Raw genomic sequence first — 20828 nt, 5'->3', positions numbered from 1 at the left:
AATCACAGCGATGGAGAAACGTGATTTTATCTCGCAATAAGCAATATTTCATGATTGAAGAGAGTAACACACGATTTGAACTGGAAACTTTGGCATCAAAATCACACTTTGACATCCGCAAAGCGAACTGTCAAATTTTCTGAGCATTTTTCTCGAAAGTTGTTTGTTTGTATATTCCAAGAACTGACATCTGTCTTATCTTTTCACGCCATAATGAAGAAAGAAGTGCCCCCATCAGCTTTTAATCAAAATTAACAAATACTAAACGTAGGTTTAAAATTATGTTTTCTATAAAAAAAAGGCAAATCTAAAACTGCATTTTAAATGTAAAGTACCGAAAAAATTGTTTTTTTTCGTTGATTTTTTGTTCGCTTACTTTTTTTGAAACTAATGATTGAAAAACAACTGAACTAGTGTAAAATGCGTTTTGAAACCAGATGAAGCAGAATCTTGAGCAGCAGCCTTACAACATTCATGCCAATTTACATGAATTGCTTGAAATGTGTTATTTAAACAAAAGCATTTGAATTTTCATTAAATTTCAAAAAAGAATCCCACCTTTTCATATTTTGAAGAATTCACGATAAAAAGTTTGAAACAGCCGACGACTGATGGAGTAGAGTTATTGAATTAAAATCGAGCGAAAACGGTCCTTCGCACAGCATCAAAGCTTGGTAGGCACAGCGTCGAAAAATGCGATTATTTCCTACAAACTAAATTTTCCACCCAAAAAGCACCCATCTAAACCGTCAGCTGCGCAACTAAACGCTAGTAATTATATTAAAGTGCTACTTGCTAACTTATATACACAACCATACCTTGAAGCACAACATATTCGGGGGCATGCAGAGTGTGTTGCCAAAGCACCGGCTTACCTTCGATGCCGTCGTCGCCGTCGCCGTCGCCGATGTCCGCCGATTATTAGCCTGGCCTACCGTCTTGGCCTGTTGACGGCCCGTCATTGCCACCGTCGGATCGTCCACGGTGGCCGTCGAGGCGGACGACGACGACGACGAGATGGTCGTGATGGCCGAGCAGGTCGTTAGCTGATTCGGCTCTAGTGATGGTAGTAGAAGAGCTTTTTTATGGCAGATTGTTGGTGTTGAGGGGGACATACACGAGAGGGCGAGGGTGAAGATGGAGAGATGTTGGCGAGAGAGAGAAAATAGAGATGGATGACGAGAAACAAAAAAAACAGTTGAATTAATTCAATGCACAAACACAAACACAGTGAGTGTGAGTTGATGGTGTGGTACACTTAGGAAGACGGACGGAAGATCATCCTGGAGGCGGGTACCGTACCTGGCGTCCGTTGGATATCCTTTAGGCCCTTCTCAATGTTGATGGCCAGTTCGGAGCCGGCCCGGGATCGCGCCAGGACGTTGTCGAACTTGGGCAGTTCGTACACGTACAGCGGCGAGCAGGCCGTGCTCGGTTTGATCTTCTGCTCGTTGGGCAGAATGCAGCGGATCTGCGAGTTGGACAGTTCACAGATGAGCAGCAGTTCCGGCTCGAGGCCGCACATTTCGCCGAGCGCCTTCTTCAGATCCCAATACTTTTGCTCCGAGTTGAGCCGCAGGCCATACTTGACCGGGACGGAACCGTCCAGGAGGGAGACTGGAATGAGTAATATGGTTTAGAGAGATTGAAGGATCAATACAAGCTACTTTAACTTACCCAACACCTCGCAGTACGTGTAATTTTCGACGGGGAGCGGCAAGCTGAGCAAACTGAACGGATCGAACCGCACCGAGTCGCGGCCACACCCGGAGCACGTCACCTTGGACTTGAGCTGGCCGTAGAACAGATCGACGATAATACTTTGGTTGCGGGCGTGGTGTTGGCTCCAGGCTTCGGCCGCCACCACGACGTCGGCCCGGCCGTCCGAGTCCTTCAGCTCGCTGTACGGCTTCTCCATGACGCGGTTCAGATCTTCGTGCAGCGAGTCGAGCAGCCAGTCGAGCAGTTCCTGCGAGTCGTGCTGGCCACCGCCGGAGAACTGGGGCGCGTGTTTGGTGACGCAGAATCGCAGCTTGAGCGGGGCTATCGAGCGTTGAGAGGCGGTCCAGACTTCGCGGAGGAGTTCCGCGTAACGCATCGCGAGTTGGCCTTTGGTACCCAGCTTGTTGTTGACGTTCAGCTCGTAGAGGTGCATCCGCTTGGCAAAGTATTGCGCGAGAGGTTGCGTGTTGAACAGGACTTGCAGCGCGGCGTTCATGAAGCAGGTATTGCCGAGATTGTGGAGTCCGGTGGCGCCAGGGGGATGTTGCGAGTGGATTGAGGAGACGGTTCCGCGGCGTTCCAGGTTGGTGTGGCTGTTGCTGTGGGCAATCGTGAGCGATCCCAGCTCCTCTGGCCAGGTAAGATCTTTGTTTCGTATTTCCAGCAGCAGCTGATCGTTGTCCGAGATGGACAGCTCCTGCAGCGTGAGGATGTCTTCTTCCAGCAGGTAGGGGAACTCGGTGACACCGGTCGGGGTGGGGACCAGGTGCCACAACCGGATGTCTTCGACCCTGAGTTTCAGTCTTTGGCAGAGGAATTCGGCCACTTGTTTGACGGTGGCCAGTCGGCTGAAGGCTGCCGTGTAGGCGAGATACTTCTTGGGTGGTTGCAGCACCGAGGACACCGTCGGGTAGCCCTGGCCAGCGGAGGTCAACGCGCCGTAACCTCCCGAGATGCTTCCCCAGGTACTGTTTGATTGTTGCTGTTGCTGTTGTTGGGCGGGTGGATTCTGATGGCGCAATATCCTCAAGTTCAACGGGTACAACTCCAACTCGACTTCCGCCGAACTCAACGGTTGAATCACCTGCCTCGGCAGCGGAAGCGGTCCATCGTACCACTGCGATAAAGCCTTCCACAGCGAGTCCGGAACGAGCTCAAAGTCTCGATGCTGAACCAGCGTCAAATCCCGCTTTAGTCGTCCTCCTTCACCGGTCAGCGTTGGTATTTGCTTGTACATGACCGGCGCTATCAAGTTGCCGTTATCAATCACTCCCGGTGGTCCACCCGGTTGCCTTCCGCACGATATTCCACTGCTCCCGGAGCCCAGACTAGACGAATCACCTCCCGTGTTCAGCAAATCTCCCATGCTCTCGGTCGAGTTCGAGGTAAAACTCTCGTCACAAATGACCGCTTCATCCACCCCGGGCATCCCGGACCCACCAACGGCATTACTCCGACTATTCGCATAACTGGACGCCACTTTACAATGCACGCACGACGAAGTCACCGAAGGTTGCGTGTACTGCTGCCAGTGCTGCCACCAATCCGACGACACCAAATACCAAAACTGGCCCACTTTGTAGCCCCGCCGAACCTCCCGCGCCAACCAACCCCGCACAATGTCCCCCTCCAGGTGTTTACACTGCGGCCTCAACCCCAGCACAATATGACACACTTCAAACAGCAGATCCAAAAAAGGTTGCACCAAATTCCGACTGCTCTCGATACTCCAAATCAGGAAATCTTCCTGCGTAAACTTAAACTCCGGCACCGGATCCGGAACGTCCAACTTCGCCCCATCACCACCACTCCCATCCAACGCTCTCCTATACAACTCCTCCATGACCTGCCCACTGGTAACGCTCTTGTAACACGCCGCGTTCGTCTCTTTGGCCACAAACAACAAAATGTCCACCATCTTCCCCACCTCCCCGTAGTTCAACACCCCATCCCGATCAATATCAAACACCTTGAAGCAAAACTTGCTCCGCTCAACGTTCGGCCCCCGACACGCCGCACTAACCCCACAGCACAACTCCTTGAAGTCAATGTGTCCATCGTGGTTCTCATCGAACGCCAAAAACACACCCCCCAGCGCCGCCTTCGGAACCGGTGGACTAATCAGCGGCCCCAGCGACTCCAGATCCAGCTGCCCCGTCAACGCCAACCCCTTCAACAGCCAAAACACCTTCTCCAACACGCCAATGTCCTGCTCCTCCAGGTGCGTAACCCCCGCCAAACTCTGGTAGAACGTGGGCGTCTCCAGCTCCGAGCTCAAATTCACGCACGCGTCCTGCAGCAGCCACTTGGACAGCACCGTGGCGCCCTTGTAGATCTGGATCCACGACTTGAACTGCTCGAACGTGACGCGATCGTTCGGACCGAACAGCGCCACCGTGTACTTGGCGGTGCCGGGCAGGCTGTTGCTCTTGTTTGTGGTGCCGGTGGTGGTGTTGGCGGGGGCATTTTGGTACGTGGTTTCGATTTGGATGGCCTTCTGGAAGTCTTGCTTCAGGATGTGCGTGCCGGACTCGTTGCAGTACAGCGTCCAGAGAAATCTGGAAGGGGAAGAGGTTGGAAAAAGGGCTGTATTAGTGATAATTTGTACATAAATAGATGAGAGCCGTATCATAATCACACAGTAAAAAAATGTGTAATTTTGGAAGGTTTAAAATTACCTCTTTTATGATGTAATTTTACCTCAATTTAGACTGAAAAAGTGACATTACACCAGAAAAATTGTAATATTACACATTTTCAGAGGTAAACTTACACATTTTTCCGACATAAAAGATGTACCCCTTCCTAGATGTAACATTACCATGATTTTTTTTAATGTGCATAATTTAAAATGGCTCTTTGACCCATCTGTAATTTGATTTAATAATTTTATAAAATCAAGGTTTAGTTTTAACTGTATTTTAAATCTTTTTTGGTCAATATGAACTTACTATTTATCCTTATTTTGATCCCGATTGTACGACACAATTATTTTGTTCAAAAACCTATCTTATTGAAACAATTTCACACGATTAAATCACAATTTTCATCAAACATTTAAAGAAATGAGTTATAGACTAGAGAACTAAAGAAGAACCCTCCGTGTACGCACGAGTGCAAGCAGCAGTCAAGTGCTCAGTGCTCCATCGTTTTTTCGAAATTTTTCGCCGTAGTTTACCGTGATTAGCCGCGAGTTTGCTCCTGCAGCATGCCAAGGGCCGGCCGTGGCCGTGGCAGTTCGAGTGCGGCCTCGAAAAACCCGCGAAGTTCGTCTACCGGCCGTGTGCAAAAAGGTAAACAAACCAACGCCGCGTCGTCCGCCATCGCGCCGGGGAGTGTGTGCGCCAAAGGATTTGACCCGAAATTATTACACGCTAATTACCGCGTCCAGGATCGCAGCCCCATTAGGCTCCGTTCAGCTACTTCCGGCAATCCGTCGACCGATGGCGCTTCAACATCCGCCAACATTCCCACTAGTAACAAGTTCGCGAGACTGAGTGACGAGGAAAGCAACAACAACAACACCGACGGTAGCACTACCGACGACGACGACGACGACGGTCGTACACGGAAGAAAGTGATTTCGCCAAAAAAAGTAATTACTCCAAAGGAACGACGACCACCACCAATTTTCGTTTTGGACACGTTGGCGGACGATGTTGACGAGCAGCTGGAAGGCCTCGTGTACTGCCTCAAAATAGGTAAATCGTCAGTGCAAGTGTTCACATTTGACCAAAAGAACTTCGACCTGGTTGTGGAGAAATTGAAGCGTAAAAACTTCAAATTCTACACATTCGACCCCGTGCAGAAGACCGCTGTTAAGATCGTCTTGCAGGGGTACCAAGACCGCCCGATCTCCGTCCTCAAGGAGCACCTCTCGGGTGTCGGAATAACGCCGCGAGACATAAAAGTCCTCTCGCGGAAGACAACAGTCACAGGTACACACACACTGTACCTGTTGTACTTCGATCGCGGCACCGTCAAACTTCAAGACCTGCGGCGGACTAAGGCGTTGGACGGGTTTTGGGTAAACTGGCGGTTCTACTCAAAGAACCCGTCGGACGCAGCACAATGCCACCGTTGCCAGAAATTCGGCCACGGCTCGCGGAACTGCAACCTCCCGCCCCGCTGTGTGAAGTGCGGTGAAACACACCTCTCTGAGGCGTGTGCACTGCCGTGCAAGGCGGACCTGGGGGACAAGGCAGAGCAAACCAAGGCGCGCATAAAGTGCGCGAACTGCGGCGGTAACCATACCGGTAATTACCGCGGATGCGTCGCGCGGAAGTCCTACCTCGAGGAGCAGGAAAAGAGGAAGAAGAAAGCAGCAGCGTCCCATCCTCCTCAGCGAAGTACGAGCGCAGCCGTTCCTGCAGCTGGCCAGCGTACGGTTCCAGCGGACAACCCAGCGTTCCCTCCTGGATGGGGGCGGTCGTTTGCGAGCGTGGTCGCTGCCGGTAGCGGCGATGCGACCCAGCAAGGAGTCACCGCGGAAGATCTCTTCACCCTGCCGGAGTTCTTTGCTCTCGCGGGGGAGATGATGACGCGGTTTCGGACCTGCCGTAACAAGGCGGAGCAATTTCTGGCCCTCGGGGAGCTGATGATCAAGCACATCTATAAAGGATAAAAAATTGTGATCTAGTTTTAAGCTTTCTCTATTTCTATCCCCTTTCCCTTGCAATTTTAGTAAGTTTTTTTTCTTATCTTTTTCTTACTTTCGGTAACCCCTTAACTACAAGCAACAATTGTTCCAAAATGGATTATGATGTAACACACAGCTGAAAGGAACTCCAAAACTCTGTTATGTATTTCAAAAGAACTTATTGTATATTGATAATTCACCAATAAAACCGAATTGAATTGAATTGAAAGAACTAAAGAAGAAAACTGTAAATATGTACCGTCATAAGGGGTGAGATTGGTTCATACAAAAAAGCTGAAATTTGTATGACCCAATCTCAATGTAACCCCTGATGACGGTATATCAAAAATTCCAATTAATTTTACAGGCATGACACTAAATTTTTTTTAGCTCATTTTACACTTAGAAGCCTTTGCAAAAATGGTCCATTTCGGAAGCTAATAACTTTTCAGCAAAGATCTTAACCTTCCTAAGGTGTTAGGGTCTATATGACCCAGACGGCTTATAAAATGTGCTGTAACTTTTATTCATTCTTACTTACAGACTTGAAACTTTCTGACTTTTCCTAACTTTGTAAAATAAACATTTTGCAACCGGAAGCGACCTCCAGCGCCACCTAGAAAGGGCGCTACAAAAAAACTAACGTTAAAGGTGTTAAGGGGTCTATATGACCCCGGAATTGTAAATGCTGGCAAAAATCCATTTTGCAACCGATTTTCGTTCTTTTGGACGCAAATGAAAGGTATGGATGCCTAGAAAGGCACCTGTGCTATGCGGACCCGATTTGGCCACTTTGGTTCCTGGGAATCGATTCCAAAGGAACAAATTTTCCGGCAAACCGGCTTTCATAAGTTTTATTAGATTCAGCTATGGATTAATGCATAATAAACTATAAATAATCTCTAAAAATACGAGTCATACGCTCCGGAACAGGTTGCATACCATTTGGATCATATCTGGCCACTCTGGAACAGGTTCCGGATACCCTGGAAGTGGCCAGATTGCTATTTTGGCAGAAGCCTATCGTGCGACATATCAAACTTCATGGAATTACATGCCATGAACACTGGAACCAGCCCAAAGACAATTGGACCATATCTGGCCACTCTGGAACCGGTTCCGGATACCCTGGAAGTGGCCAGATTGCTATTTTGGTAAAAGCCTATCGTGCGACATATCAAACTTCATAGAATTACATGCCATGGACACTGGAACCAGCAAAAAGACAATTGGACCATATCTGGCCACTATGGAACCGGTTCCGGATACCTTGAAAGTGGCCAAATGGCTATTTTGGTAAAAGCCTATCGTGCGACATATCAAACTTCATGGAATTACATGTCATGGACACTGGAACCAGCCAAAAGACAATTGGGCCATATCTGGCCACTCTGGAACCGGTTCCGGATACCCTGGAAGTGGCCAGATTGCTATTTTGGTAAAAGCCTATCGTGCGACATATCAAACTTCATGGAATTACATGCCATGGACACTGGAACCAGCAAAAAGACAATTGGACCATATCTGGCCACTATGGAACCGGTTCCGGATACCCTGGAAGTGGTCAAATGGCTTTTTTGGTAAAAGCCTATCGTGCGACATATCAAACTTCATGGAATTACATGCCATGGACACTGGAACCAGCAAAAAGTCAATTGGACCATATCTGGCCACTCCGGAACCGGTTCCGAATACCTTGAAAGTGGCCAAATGGCTATTTTGGTAAAAGCCAATCGTGCGACATATCAAACTTCATGGAATTACATGCCATGGACACTGGAACCAGCAAAAAGACAATTGGACCATATCTGGCCACTCTGGTACCGGTTCCGGATACCCTGGAAGTGGTCAAATGGCTATTTTGGTAAAAGCCTATCGTGCGACATATCAAAATTCATGGAATTACATACCATGCACGCTAAAACTAGTAGAAAGCCAACTGGACCATATCTGGCCACTCTGGAACCGGTTCCCGATACCCTGGAAATGTTCAGATTGCTATTTTGGTAAAAGCCTATCGTGCGACATATCAAACTTCATGGAATTACATGCCATGCACGCTGGAACTAGTAAAAAGCCAACTGGACCATATCTGGCCACCATTTTACGGATTCCAATGTGCATGGCTTGTTATTCCATGAAGTTTGATATGTCGCACGATAGGCTTTTACCAAAATAGCAACCTGACCACTTCCAGGGCATCCGGAACCGGTTCCATAGTGGCCAGATATGGTCCAATTGTCTTTTGGCTGGTTCCAGTGTCTATGGCATGTAATTCCATGAAGTTTGATATGTCGCACGATAGGCTTTTACCAAAATAGCAATCTGGCCACTTCCAGGGTATCCGGAACCGTTTCCAGAGTGGCCAGATATGGCCCAATTGTCTTTTTGCTGGTTCCAGTGTCCATGGCATGTAATTCTATGAAGTTTGATATGTCGCACGATAGGCTTCTGCCAAAATAGCAATCTGGCCACTTCCAGGGTATCCGGAACCGGTTCCAGAGTGGCCAGATATGGCCCAATTGTCTTTTTGCTGGTTCCAGTGTCCATGGCATGTAATTCTATGAAGTTTGATATGTCGCACGATAGGCTTTTACCAAAATAGCAATCTGGCCACTTCCAGGGTATCCGGAACCGGTTCCAGAGTGGCCAGATATGGCCCAATTGTCTTTTGGCTGGTTCCAGTGTCCATGGCATGTAATTCCATGAAGTTTGATATGTCGCACGATAGGCTTTTACCAAAATAGCAATCTGGCCACTTCCAGGGTATCCGGAACCGGTTCCAGAGTGGCCAGATATGGCCCAATTGTCTTTTTGCTGGTTCCAGTGTCCATGGCATGTAATTCCATGAAGTTTGATATGTCGCACGATAGGCTTTTACCAAAATAGCAATCTGGCCACTTCCAGGGTATCCGGAACCGGTTCCAGAGTGGCCAGATATGGTCCAATTGTCTTTTGGCTGGTTCCAGTGTCCATGGCATGTAATTCCATGAAGTTTGATATGTCGCACGATAGGCTTTTACCAAAATAGCAATCTGGCCACTTCCAGGGTATCCGGAACCGGTTCCAGAGTGGCCAGATATGGTCCAATTGTCTTTTGGCTGGTTCCAGTGTCCATGGCATGTAATTCCATGAAGTTTGATATGTCGCACGATAGGCTTTTACCAAAATAGCAATCTGGCCACTTCCAGGGTATCCGGAACCGGTTCCAGAGTGGCCAGATATGGTCCAATTGTCTTTTGGCTGGTTCCAGTGTCCATGGCATGTAATTCCATGAAGTTTGATATGTCGCACGATAGGCTTCTACCAAAATAGCAATCTGGCCACTTCCAGGGTATCCGGAACCGGTTCCAGAGTGGCCAGATATGGTCCAATTGTCTTTTGGCTGGTTCCAGTGTCCATGGCATGTAATTCCATGAAGTTTGATATGTCGCACGATAGGCTTTTACCAAAATAGCAATCTGGCCACTTCCAGGGTATCCGGAACCGGTTCCAGAGTGGCCAGATATGGTCCAATTGTCTTTTGGCTGGTTCCAGTGTCCATGGCATGTAATTCCATGAAGTTTGATATGTCGCACGATAGGCTTTTACCAAAATAGCAATCTGGCCACTTCCAGGGTATCCGGAACCGGTTCCAGAGTGGCCAGATATGGTCCAATTGTCTTTTGGCTGGTTCCAGTGTTCATGGCATGTAATTCCATGAAGTTTGATATGTCGCACGATAGGCTTCTGCCAAAATAGCAATCTGGCCACTTCCAGGGTATCCGGAACCTGTTCCAGAGTGGCCAGATATGATCCAAATGGTATGCAACCTGTTCCGGAGCGTATGACTCGTATTTTTAGAGATTATTTATAGTTTATTATGCATTAATCCATAGCTGAATCTAATAAAACTTATGAAAGCCGGTTTGCCGGAAAATTTGTTCCTTTGGAATCGATTCCCAGGAACCAAAGTGGCCAAATCGGGTCCGCATAGCACAGGTGCCTTTCTAGGCATCCATACCTTTCATTTGCGTCCAAAAGAACGAAAATCGGTTGCAAAATGGATTTTTGCCAGCATTTACAATTCCGGGGTCATATAGACCCCTTAACACCTTTAACGTAAGTTTTCCTTAACATCCTAGGAAGGTTAAAAATATGGTGTCTTGGGGAAAGTTGTTCTAAATTTAACGATGGTCCTACATCTGAGAATTGATAAAGATTGGAAGACTGTTGCGCCATCCACAGGTAAAAAACTGAAACAGTTGCTTTTCTGCATACATTTTGACGATTTTTCCCATACTAACATCAAGCGATTAAAGGGAGGGATTCCCGTGGTCAGAATGAGCTCAAATTTGGAATTTAGCTTAGTGATGGGTCAATCTTTAATTTCAGAGGGTAGCCCCGAGAAAGCCCGGATTTGGACCACCCTAGAGTACATCTTTTATGTCAGAAAAATGTGTAATTTCACCAATTAAAATTTTTAAAAGAGGTAATTCCGAAGTAATGCCACTTTCAGTCTAAATTGAGGTAGTATTACATCATAAAAGAGGTATTTTATAACCTTCCAATTTTACACCTTCCAAAACTACACCATTTTTGAAAAATGCAATAAAAGCTTATGATTTTTTTTTGGATTTGTTAGTTTCAATAAATTTTATTCAATTGTAAGCAGGAAAATTTTAATGTTCTGTATTGTATTGAAAATGTATTTATAAAAAATAAACATTTTTCTTAATCCTAGAAAAATCATTTGTCACTTGCAAGCTGCATGAGACCATCAAATTTGGCCCGCCATTCAAACACTTTGAGCACCCCTGCATTAGAGTGTAGCAAAAACTGTTTTTCAGCAAAGTAAATTTTGAAATTAAATATGTCTTTATTGAATATTCTTTTAATAATTACATTTCTTTTACATGCTAAGTGGTATGGCCTAATGCTCTTCATCTTTGTTGTATTTTTCGTTTTATTATTAACTGATCACATTTATTTAATTAACTTCAAATTGTTTTACATTATTGCATTAAATCGAATACATTTGGGTAAAAAAGAAAAAAAAACACTTTAACAACTAATCCTAACCTAAAACTAAAAAAATAAATTCATTGAAATATTCAAAATCACTTGAACGAGTAAACTACGAATTGTATTTTAAGATGAATGCTCCAAGAGTTCTTACTTGTTCCTGACGAGTTTTGCAACCACGCAGTGTTGTTGTCATCTCGATGAAAATGTTCAAAAGTTCTTGTGGTGAAAACAGGTTACTACTGCCTTCACCCGTTGATGTTGGATGGTTTTCTCTCGGTTGCTGACTGAAGCCTGGAGGTGTTGTATTCTCTGCAACTTTTGATTCAACGGCAATGGCTGCAGATTTGGAACCACTCGAACAGATCCTGCTCCAGGTGACGCCAAAGCAGGAAAATCCACGTCCGTGTATGCTGGTAGTGTTTTGCGACGATTTGGTTGGTGCCTCGTCGTCGCTTGCTGCCGAATTTTTACAAACTCAGCCCGTTTTGGGCAGCTTCGATTCTTGGTAGAATGGTCGCCGCCGCAATTGAAGCATTTCGCTTCGATGTTCTCGTTGATTGTTTCGCAAGCTTGAGTTTTGTGCTCACCTCCGCAGTTTGCACAACGACTCTTGATGAAACAGTTCCTTCCACCATGCCCAAACTGCAAGCAGTTCGAACACTGTGTCACGTCACGGTGCACTGGTCGATAACGTTCCCAAGTCACGATGATGTTGAAAATTGCCCGAACTGCTTTCAGCTCAGACGGCGTTGTCGATCCTTTCTCGAGATGAACCAGGTACAGTTGATCACGATACTTGATGTCCTTGTTGTGTCTCGTCATCTTGAAGACTTCGATCACGTTCAACTTAAGAGTTTTGAGCTCTTCTTTCAGCACACTCACATCCATGTCGTATAGGCCTCGGAGGACCTGTTTCATGGGGCGTTTACCTGGATCGTCATGGCTGTAGTATTCAATCTTGGTGTTGTTCAGGAAATCCCGAACGTAGTTGTAATCCTTTCTGGTAGGTAGCAGAATTTTGAGTCCATCAGCACACAAGCGAATGGAAGCTCGTAAAGCTCCAGATTTGATAAACCCGGTCAGCCACTTTCGCACCGAATCCGATGACGATGTTTTCACAAAAATGGGTGGCAACTTTTCCCGTCGTTCAAATTCTTCCTTCTCGCTCACGTCCACAGGGAGGGTAGCGAACTGGTTTCCAGACGAATTTCGAGCGTTCTTGCTCAAACTGCCTGGCTTTGCAGGTAGCGCTTCGGCATTCTTTAGCTTCTTCAAATCTGCCGATCCTGCTGGTGAGGACCGCCTCTTTTTCTTGCCGTGAGGCATTTTTGCACTTTTTAAGCACTTTTCAGGAGCTAATATCCAGGAGTACCTCACTGATTGGTGTTCCACCAGGGAATGATTTTTCAGCAAAGTAATTTTCAGTTCTCAACGACTATCATGGCCAAAATCACTTGACCCAATTTTCACTGACCTTCTTTTCGTCGCTAAATTCTTTGCAAAAAGTATTGTCGGTCTCCATCTCGTGTTTATACAATTCCGTGTGACATCCTTTTTTTCCCCTCTCTCTCTCTTTCCCGCATTCAGAATCATCCCACCTCAACAGAGCGTAGTCACAAGCAGGGCTTGCGAAATTTCGACTTTTTTGGTGATAGCTGACAGAACACTCCAATCGTCTTCACCACGACAACCTGATTTTTACATTCTACTTTCGTTCGTTTCACACACAAAGGAATGAGTGCTACGCAAAGTCACTCACACAATCATTGACTTCCCTCCAGGAGAAAAATCGCTTGGAGAGCGTTCGTTTGACATTCTACCGAGATTCCGATCATCTCTCCAATGATAGCAATCATATGACTCCTGTCACCACGCAGCATACATTAGGAAGAGAGAGACAAAAACGAGAGAAAGAGAAAGAGCACGTTGTCTCGTTCGGGCGGCTGCTTGAGTGGTGCTCATTTTTCGTTCGTTTCGTCTTCGTGTTTACGTTCACTGACCGTCGCCAAGCAACGACGGTCATGATAGGCGTTGTGTGTCAGCGATCAAATATCGTTTTGGGAAATGATCGCTGACAGAATGTTCTATCGAATATCGAGCAGTCCCATTCAGTGATTGATCCCTTTTCAAGCATTGGTCACAAGAGCCGTCCCAAAACAAAATTTTCCAACGCAGTTTAACGTGACGTTGTGCGTGATCGGTTTTCAATTCCTTTATCGTGTCCTTTCATTGCGGTTTTCTGAGAAAACAAAAGAATCTTCGACGAGTGAAGGAAAGAGGAGAAGTGAAGGATCGATAGATCTTGCTGGAAATCTCGAGATATAAAAGAGAACTCACAAGCTATACCCTCTTATATTTTGGTGCAGGAATCATCAAATGATAGAATTTTTCTATCACTCATTCACAACACTATAACTTGGTTAAATATTGATTGCCTATTCTGGAATTTTCTGGAAAGATGGCATTTTAAGTCCCCTTAAATATAAAAACATATCAAAAATAAAAAAAATGTTTTTTTAAATCTATTTTTAGTGACAAAAAGGTTAATCAACAAACAGTTTTTTTTCTTCAAATCTCAAATAATAATGTTAACAGTTAAAATTGGCTTTGCTGAAAATTTTATGAACAACAGTGTAAAATCTGTTAATTCTGGGCAGGGATTGCGAAATTTCGACTTTGTTGGTGATAGCTGACAGAACACTCCAATCATCTTCACCACGACAATCTGATTTTTACATTCTACTTTCGTTCGTTTCACACACAAACGAATGAGTGCTACGCAAAGTCACTCACACAATCATTGACTTCCCTCCAGGAGAAAAATCGCTTGGAGAGCGTTCGTTTGAGATTCTACCGAGATTCCGATCATCTCTCCAATGATAGCAATCATTTGACTCCTGTCACCACGCAGCAAACACTAGGAAGAGAGAGACAAAAACGAGAGAAAGAGTAAGAGCACGTTGTCTCGTTCGGGCGGCTGCTTGAGTGGTGCACATTTTTCGTTCGTTTCGTCTTCGTGTTTACGTTCGTCGACCGTCGCCAAGCAATGACGGTCATGATAGGCGTTGTGTATCAGCGATCAAATATCGTTTTGGGAAATGATCGCTGACAGAAAGTTCTATCGAATATCGAGCAGTCCCATTCAGTGATAGATCCCTTTTCAAGCATTGATTCTGGGTAAACTGTTCATGGAAAAATGCCAAAATGAGTGGAAGATTTTGACGAAAAATGAGGACATTTACCCTAACATGAATAAATTAATTCCACAAAATTAAATCAAAGGTTTCAATTCATATCAAATTCAAGTGAAGCTCTCCTTCTCGCTCCCATTCATCAAACTGTAAAACTGGCAGTGATTTCCATACCCACACTAATTCCAACAGCAGCAGTGGCAGAGAGACCTACTGTCGCGACCCGTTCGGAAATCGTAAACATAATTAGCAATGTTTGCCCAGCAGTTTATCATCCGGCTTTTGTAAGGGGCCAAGGGGAGAAATCCAGAAACGGAATATTTTCACCCTCGCAAATTTCGCACACATACACACGCTTATATCGAGACAGTCTGATTTTAGTATCACGGGGTAAACAATCTGTATTCGACACACAAAAATAGCACTTTGTGAATTCTTGCTCTTGGAAAGCTTTGCATGAAAAAGCATTTCTTTAGCTTCAGAAGGAAATTTATGATCAATTTGGTGTCTTCGGTGAAGTTGTACCCAGTTTCTATTTAAAAATCTTAAAAAAAGTTTTTTTGGGTCACAAAGAGAAACTCAAAAAAATGATTTTTAAATTCACAAAACCAAATACCAACCTGATCTTCTCGTCCTGCGTGCCCTTGGTGAGCAGAACCAGCCCGCAAAGCAGCTCCTTGAAGGCGATTCCTTTCGGGGTACCGCCACATGCTGCATACAGCCAGTCGGCCACCACCGTCGGAACTCCGTCGCCGAGCACATCCTGCACGAAGGCACTCTTGCTGAGCGCGGTCCCACTCGTTCCGGCCGACCTCTTGAACGCATCCTTTATCCGCCGAAGCTCAAAGTCCGTTACTGAAAAAGAAAGAGACAAAAATAAAAACACTTGTAAGTAGCTGCCAGTTCTATGTAGTCGTCTCTAAACACATGTCCGTCTGGCCAAAAGAACACAATCTTATCGGTTATGCCGGGCATTTGTATGAGTGTGTACGAGGGGGTGGACCGACTTATCTACCAAGAGTGTGCCCGAATCTTGTTATCAAAGAAATTGCCATCCAAATAGCCCGGTGCGAAGTGTGCACTGAAAGGTACGATGACTATCCGTATTTAGGTGAAGGTAATGATCTGCCGACAAGCGGGGAGCTGATAGTGCAAGAGAATTGCCGAACAAACAACAACCAATCAAGTCGTCGTGGTCGCGGTATGCTGTCGCAGGTGCATTTTGTGCTAAGTTTTGTTATTAAAAAAAAATATAGCCACTTGAACATATCTGGTTTTATTTTAATGGGTTCTTTAAACATATGAAACAAAAAATTGACTTCATTTTAAATTAAATCGAATTTGCAATCCAAGAGCACTTAAAACAATTTTGATGTTTTTTTTTTTTTTTGCAAGGATCTGATTTTTTTTTTAATTGTGTCAAACAGCTTGACGAATTGACAAATATTTTGGTTTTATGAGTATTACCTAAATAACATCAAACTTTTAGTTGTTGATATCTCAGCAACTATTCAACTAAATTTTCGGCCCGTTTCTACTTCTTCCAATCCCAATCTTAAGCCAAAATTTGTGTTTTCAATATGTTATGCTATAAAATTAGATCACTTGCTTTCAAGTAGCAAACAAAAACTATGATCAGACATAGTTTACTTCTAAAAAAATATGGAAAGTCATATAAAACAAATCAAACCACCAACATTTTAATTGTTAATTAAAGTTCTTATTTCATTTGTTTCTTAAAACTAAAACAATATTCAAAAATCGATGCTTGATGTTTTTTTAGATCGACGGTTGGGGTTGGGTTGTAGAGGGTTACCCTGGGTGATGAATAGAGAGAATGCGTAACGTGATTTTCGAATGATCTCACTTTGTTTACATCTACAAAGTAAGAGGATGTTCAAGCACAAGCATACTGGTAAATGAGATGTTTTATAGTCAGTGGTATGCGTTTTATATTGTCGCGTTTCGAACGGTTAGAAGAGATTGTTCTTTTCTACGGGTGACGAAGAACTGCGGCGAGAGTGTAATTCTGCGATGTCGCAGATAAATTCCCTGGCTGATTTTGGAATCCTGCAGCTCTTCCTGATCCAGCGAAAATACATCGCTAATTCTAGCAAAGCTGATCCAACAAACAGAAAGGATTTTCACTAAACCAAGTTTTCAAACGTAATCAAACAATAGCTTCTGGATGGATACAACCGCATCGACTCCATAAACAACTTCCATTCATAATTATAAAAAAAAAATATGATCTCGCCTTCAACTTTCTTAAGGTTTCTTGATTTCAACCCTAGGTCCTCAAATGCCACACATTTTTCATTCTTTCAAAAAAAAAAAAAAAAAAAAAAAAAACAATTTTTAATGATCGATCAAAATACTCTCTACTTTTGGCGAACAGAAAATTGGTTCCACTTTGACAGTTCAAAATTGAGGCCGTTTTGCGAACCACTATTCAGCACCCAGGGGTTACCTATCAATATTTAACTAACCAAATTTAAAATTAAAATTTTCTCTCAAAAAAATTATTGCTACAGTTTTTATTTAAGAGCGAGTCCACGAACAGGGCATACCCCTTTGTATGGGACGTCGTTTGAACCTCACCAATCTGCCTGAAATTTGCAGGGGTTGTTTGTACATATAAAACTAGCATCTGGCCAAAATATGAGCACTCTAGGTCAACGGGAAGTGGGGCAAATCGGGACACAAAGTTTGAAGGTTAAAAAACGTCAAATATCTTAAAAAGGCTATAACTTTGTAAAAATTCAATTTAATTTCAAAATTCAAAATGCATCTGAAAGGGCTTAAAAAATGCAACAAAATGCAGGGAGAACCATCCGAATTGGTAAAATCTAAAGGGAGTTATTGGCATTTCAGTGAAAAAATAGCATCATTTTCAAACTCAAATAAAAAAGTGTTCCATCCAGATATCAACTCGGTTCGACCTGCAGCTTGTAGGGGACATCTGGGTCTACCATCTGAGACTAATAACGCTTTGGGTAAGGCAGTTTAACATATTAAATAGACACTTTTACTTTTAGTAAATTTTTTGGTTGTAAATTTTTGCTCCGGAGACCCTTTAGATCCCATTTTCTGGTGATAATTTTATCATATTCGTGTTCCTGAGACAATTTCACATAAGATACATGCATCAAAGTTGTTATTTTCATCTATTTTAACCCTTTAAAAAATGAAAGATACCCAAAGCGTTCTCAGTCTCAGATGGTAGTCCCAGATGTCCCCTACAAGCTGCAGGTCGAACCGAGTTGATATCTGGATGGAACACTTTTTTATTTGAGTTTGAAAATGATGCTATTTTTTCACTGAAATGCCAATAACTCCCTTTAGATTTAACCAATTCGGATGGTTCTCCCTGCATTTTGTTGCATTTTTTAAGCCCTTTCAGATGCATTTTGAATTTTGAAATTAAATTGAATTTTGCCAAAGTTATAGCCTTTTTAAGATTTTTGACGTTTTTTAACCTTCAAACTTTGTGTCCCGATTTGCCCCACTTCCCGTTGACCTAGAGTGCTCATATTTTGGCCAGATGCTAGTTTTATATGTACAAACAACCCCTGAAAATTTCAGGCAAATTGGTGAGGTCGATGCGAGATGGGTATGCTTTGCTCGTGGACTCGCTCTTAAAAGGTTCTATAAGCTGTTGTGTTTCATATGTTTATAGGACCCTTTTAAAAAAACCTCTAAATTGTTTCCGTTTTTGAAAAACAATCAAAAATATCTAAAATATATACATCCATATAATAAGTTTGGCAGCTGTCTATACAACAATGGTTTGTAATTATATATTCGAAAATCTGCATTTTGAGAAGGGATTTTCTAATCGATTGTGTGTATTCAGAATGGTGTAGATTATGATGAAGATAACTCGAAAAAATATTTTAAAATTATCTTTTCACACTCAATGCAAAACTCTCCACAGAATTTTATTTTTATTTCGATTATTTTTATTATTTTTATAATCACGAAAAATATTTTTTTTTTCCGTCGACTTATTTTTGATTGTCGAGCTAAGTATGACCTAGTACGCTAAAATGATTTATAATTTTTAAATCCAAGATGGCGAGTCTGGACTGTTTATTTTTTTCAATACTTTTAAAAGCACACGATTGAGTTTTATGGGAGAAAACTTAGAAAAACTGGTCAAAATCATCATTCTTTAAAAAAACTGTTTCGTAAAATTCTTATAACTCGTGTTGAATGCAAGCAAGCCCTTGGTGCGACAACTTTTTAATTTGACTCATTTTAATATTTACGGGTCTATCCAGGTTTCTACCACACTGCAAAAATATACTATTTTCAGTTATTAGCAATGTAGTTAAGCTTATATCTGTAGGCCCATACATCCAATTTAAATGCTGTTAACGTGAAGACTTCCATCATTGCCCTAATTTTTCGCTCAGGGATATAAATTTTGCGTTGCTATCAATATTTTGACAAAATTTCTTCTACAAGTTGTTTAGAATAGTGTCTTACACATGCTGATTCCTTTTGGTAACGATTATCCCATTCCATGCGAAGTTATGGAAATCGTCATTAATCAATGATATTAATTTTGAAACACATTTGATTTAGCTGATTCATTTTGATGCAGAAATTCGTTAAATTGAATTCAATGCACAGAATTTTAAAGAGATGATCATTTTTTTTCCTTAAAGGCAAACTTATGGAAATTGGACGAGCTTTTCGGTAAAAATATTTTCAAGACTGAAAAATCATGTCAGTTATGTACTGCACATGTTCGCATAAATGTCCCATATGCAAAAACAGCAAGCTGAGAAAAACGCATTTGAAGTTTGTCCCATACATAAGGCTACGTGTTAAAATTTCGCAAAAAAAAAACTTGATTTCCTCCTGATTTCTGGAACAAAGTACTGGATGTTATAGGCTCTTTTGAAAGAGCACACAATTTTGAACCAAACTGCATCAATAACTCGAAATCGATGAAAATGCATATGGGACATTTATGCGATCAGGGGCAGTGTAGAAATTGCCAAAACCCACCAAAAAACCTATTTTTTCAACATTTTTATTTTTAAAACCGCTGTATCTTTACAAGGATTGAACATAGTACAATGGTCAATATGGAGACTTTCATGTTAAATTGTCTTGGGAATCGATTCCCACTGTAGGTTTTTGAAAATTTTGTCGTTTAGACCACTTTTCAAAAAAACAGTTTTATTAAATGATTTTTGTATTTTTTTAGGAGAGACATACCATATTGCATTTTCATGAGTCTTTTTGTAACATCTTAGGCTATTTCCTCAAAAAATTTGAACGAAAAAAAAAAATGGTGACATCACCTTTAAATTTAACTTTTAAACTTAAAAATTGAAATATCTCATAGAAGTGGCGTGTATTTTCTTTCCGTGTATTTTTTTTTTTCAGAGATCTCGTCCAATTTCCTACAAGTTTGTCTTTGACCACTTTTTGATACGATGCAACGGCTTCCAGACACAGTTATTGTTAAATTACAAAATACAAAAATATTTAAATTACTTACGCCCTTCTCAAATGCCATTTTTTAGTACAATTGTCTCCATATACACAAAAATGGCTTATATAGGCCTAGGATAACATGTCATGACATGATGTTAAAGTTCCCCTAATTAAATCAACAAATCGAAGTGGGGTTGAGGCTAGAGAGCCTACACAGAAAAAAATAATGTAAATTTGGAAGCTTTAATTTTGGAAGGTTGAATATTACCTCTTTTATGATGTAATATTACCTCAATTTAGACTGAAAAAGTGACATTACACCAGAAATGTGGTAAAATTACACATTTCCAGAGGTAAAATTACACCTTTTTTCTGACATAAAAGATGTACCCCTTCCCAGATGTAATATTACCATGATTTTTTTTTCTGTGTATATGGAGAGGCGAAATGTTACTCTCTGGGTTCCAATCGAGCCTGGCAGGAATGTTGGAATACCTTCAAAATATTTTTGGGCAAAAAAACGAGATACAGTGGACTCTCTCGTTGTCGATATTGAAGGGATCGTCGAGAGCGGGACGGGAGGTATCAAAATTAAAGAACGATTGCGAGATTCCTACTCGAAACTAGGTGTTCGAAGGCTTGATTGTTGAGGTAATTGGAAACCTCTTTTTACACCTTAGCTTCCATCCACCCCAGGATTCAAACTGAGGAACTTTGGATTATTAGTCCAACTGCCTACTAGCAACTCCACCGAGACAAGACCCAGGGAGACGACTCCTACACCTGGACTGAGCTAACGACCTAACCTCTAGGTT

The 20828-nt window shown here is 42.8% G+C and overlaps 1 protein-coding gene across 7 annotated transcripts in view; it reads right to left on the bottom strand.

Annotated features, from left to right (window-relative positions):
- LOC120413016 (ubiquitin carboxyl-terminal hydrolase 32) overlaps nucleotides 1-20828 on the bottom strand; it is a 52653-nt gene that overhangs the window by 19501 nt on the left and 12324 nt on the right. For 3 of the 7 annotated variants that reach the window (XM_039573668.2, XM_039573670.2, XM_039573669.2), the window contains exons 2-5: nucleotides 15180-15414; nucleotides 1678-4280; nucleotides 1303-1617; nucleotides 819-1078 (exon numbers count right to left, since the gene is read on the bottom strand). In XM_039573668.2, coding sequence (XP_039429602.1) covers nucleotides 819-1078; nucleotides 1303-1617; nucleotides 1678-4280; nucleotides 15180-15414 — 3413 coding nt within the window. The remainder of the gene's footprint in view (nucleotides 1-818; nucleotides 1079-1302; nucleotides 1618-1677; nucleotides 4281-15179; nucleotides 15415-20828) is intronic. The other 4 variants (XM_039573672.2, XM_039573673.2, XM_039573671.2 and 1 more) reach the window with 3 other exon arrangements.

The sequence above is a fragment of the Culex pipiens genome, chromosome 3 (genome assembly GCF_016801865.2).
Source record: "Culex pipiens pallens isolate TS chromosome 3, TS_CPP_V2, whole genome shotgun sequence".
Lineage (NCBI taxonomy): Eukaryota > Metazoa > Arthropoda > Insecta > Diptera > Culicidae > Culex > Culex pipiens.
The sequence above is the reverse complement of the archived record's forward strand: the minus strand, read 5'-3'. Positions and strand labels throughout refer to the sequence as shown.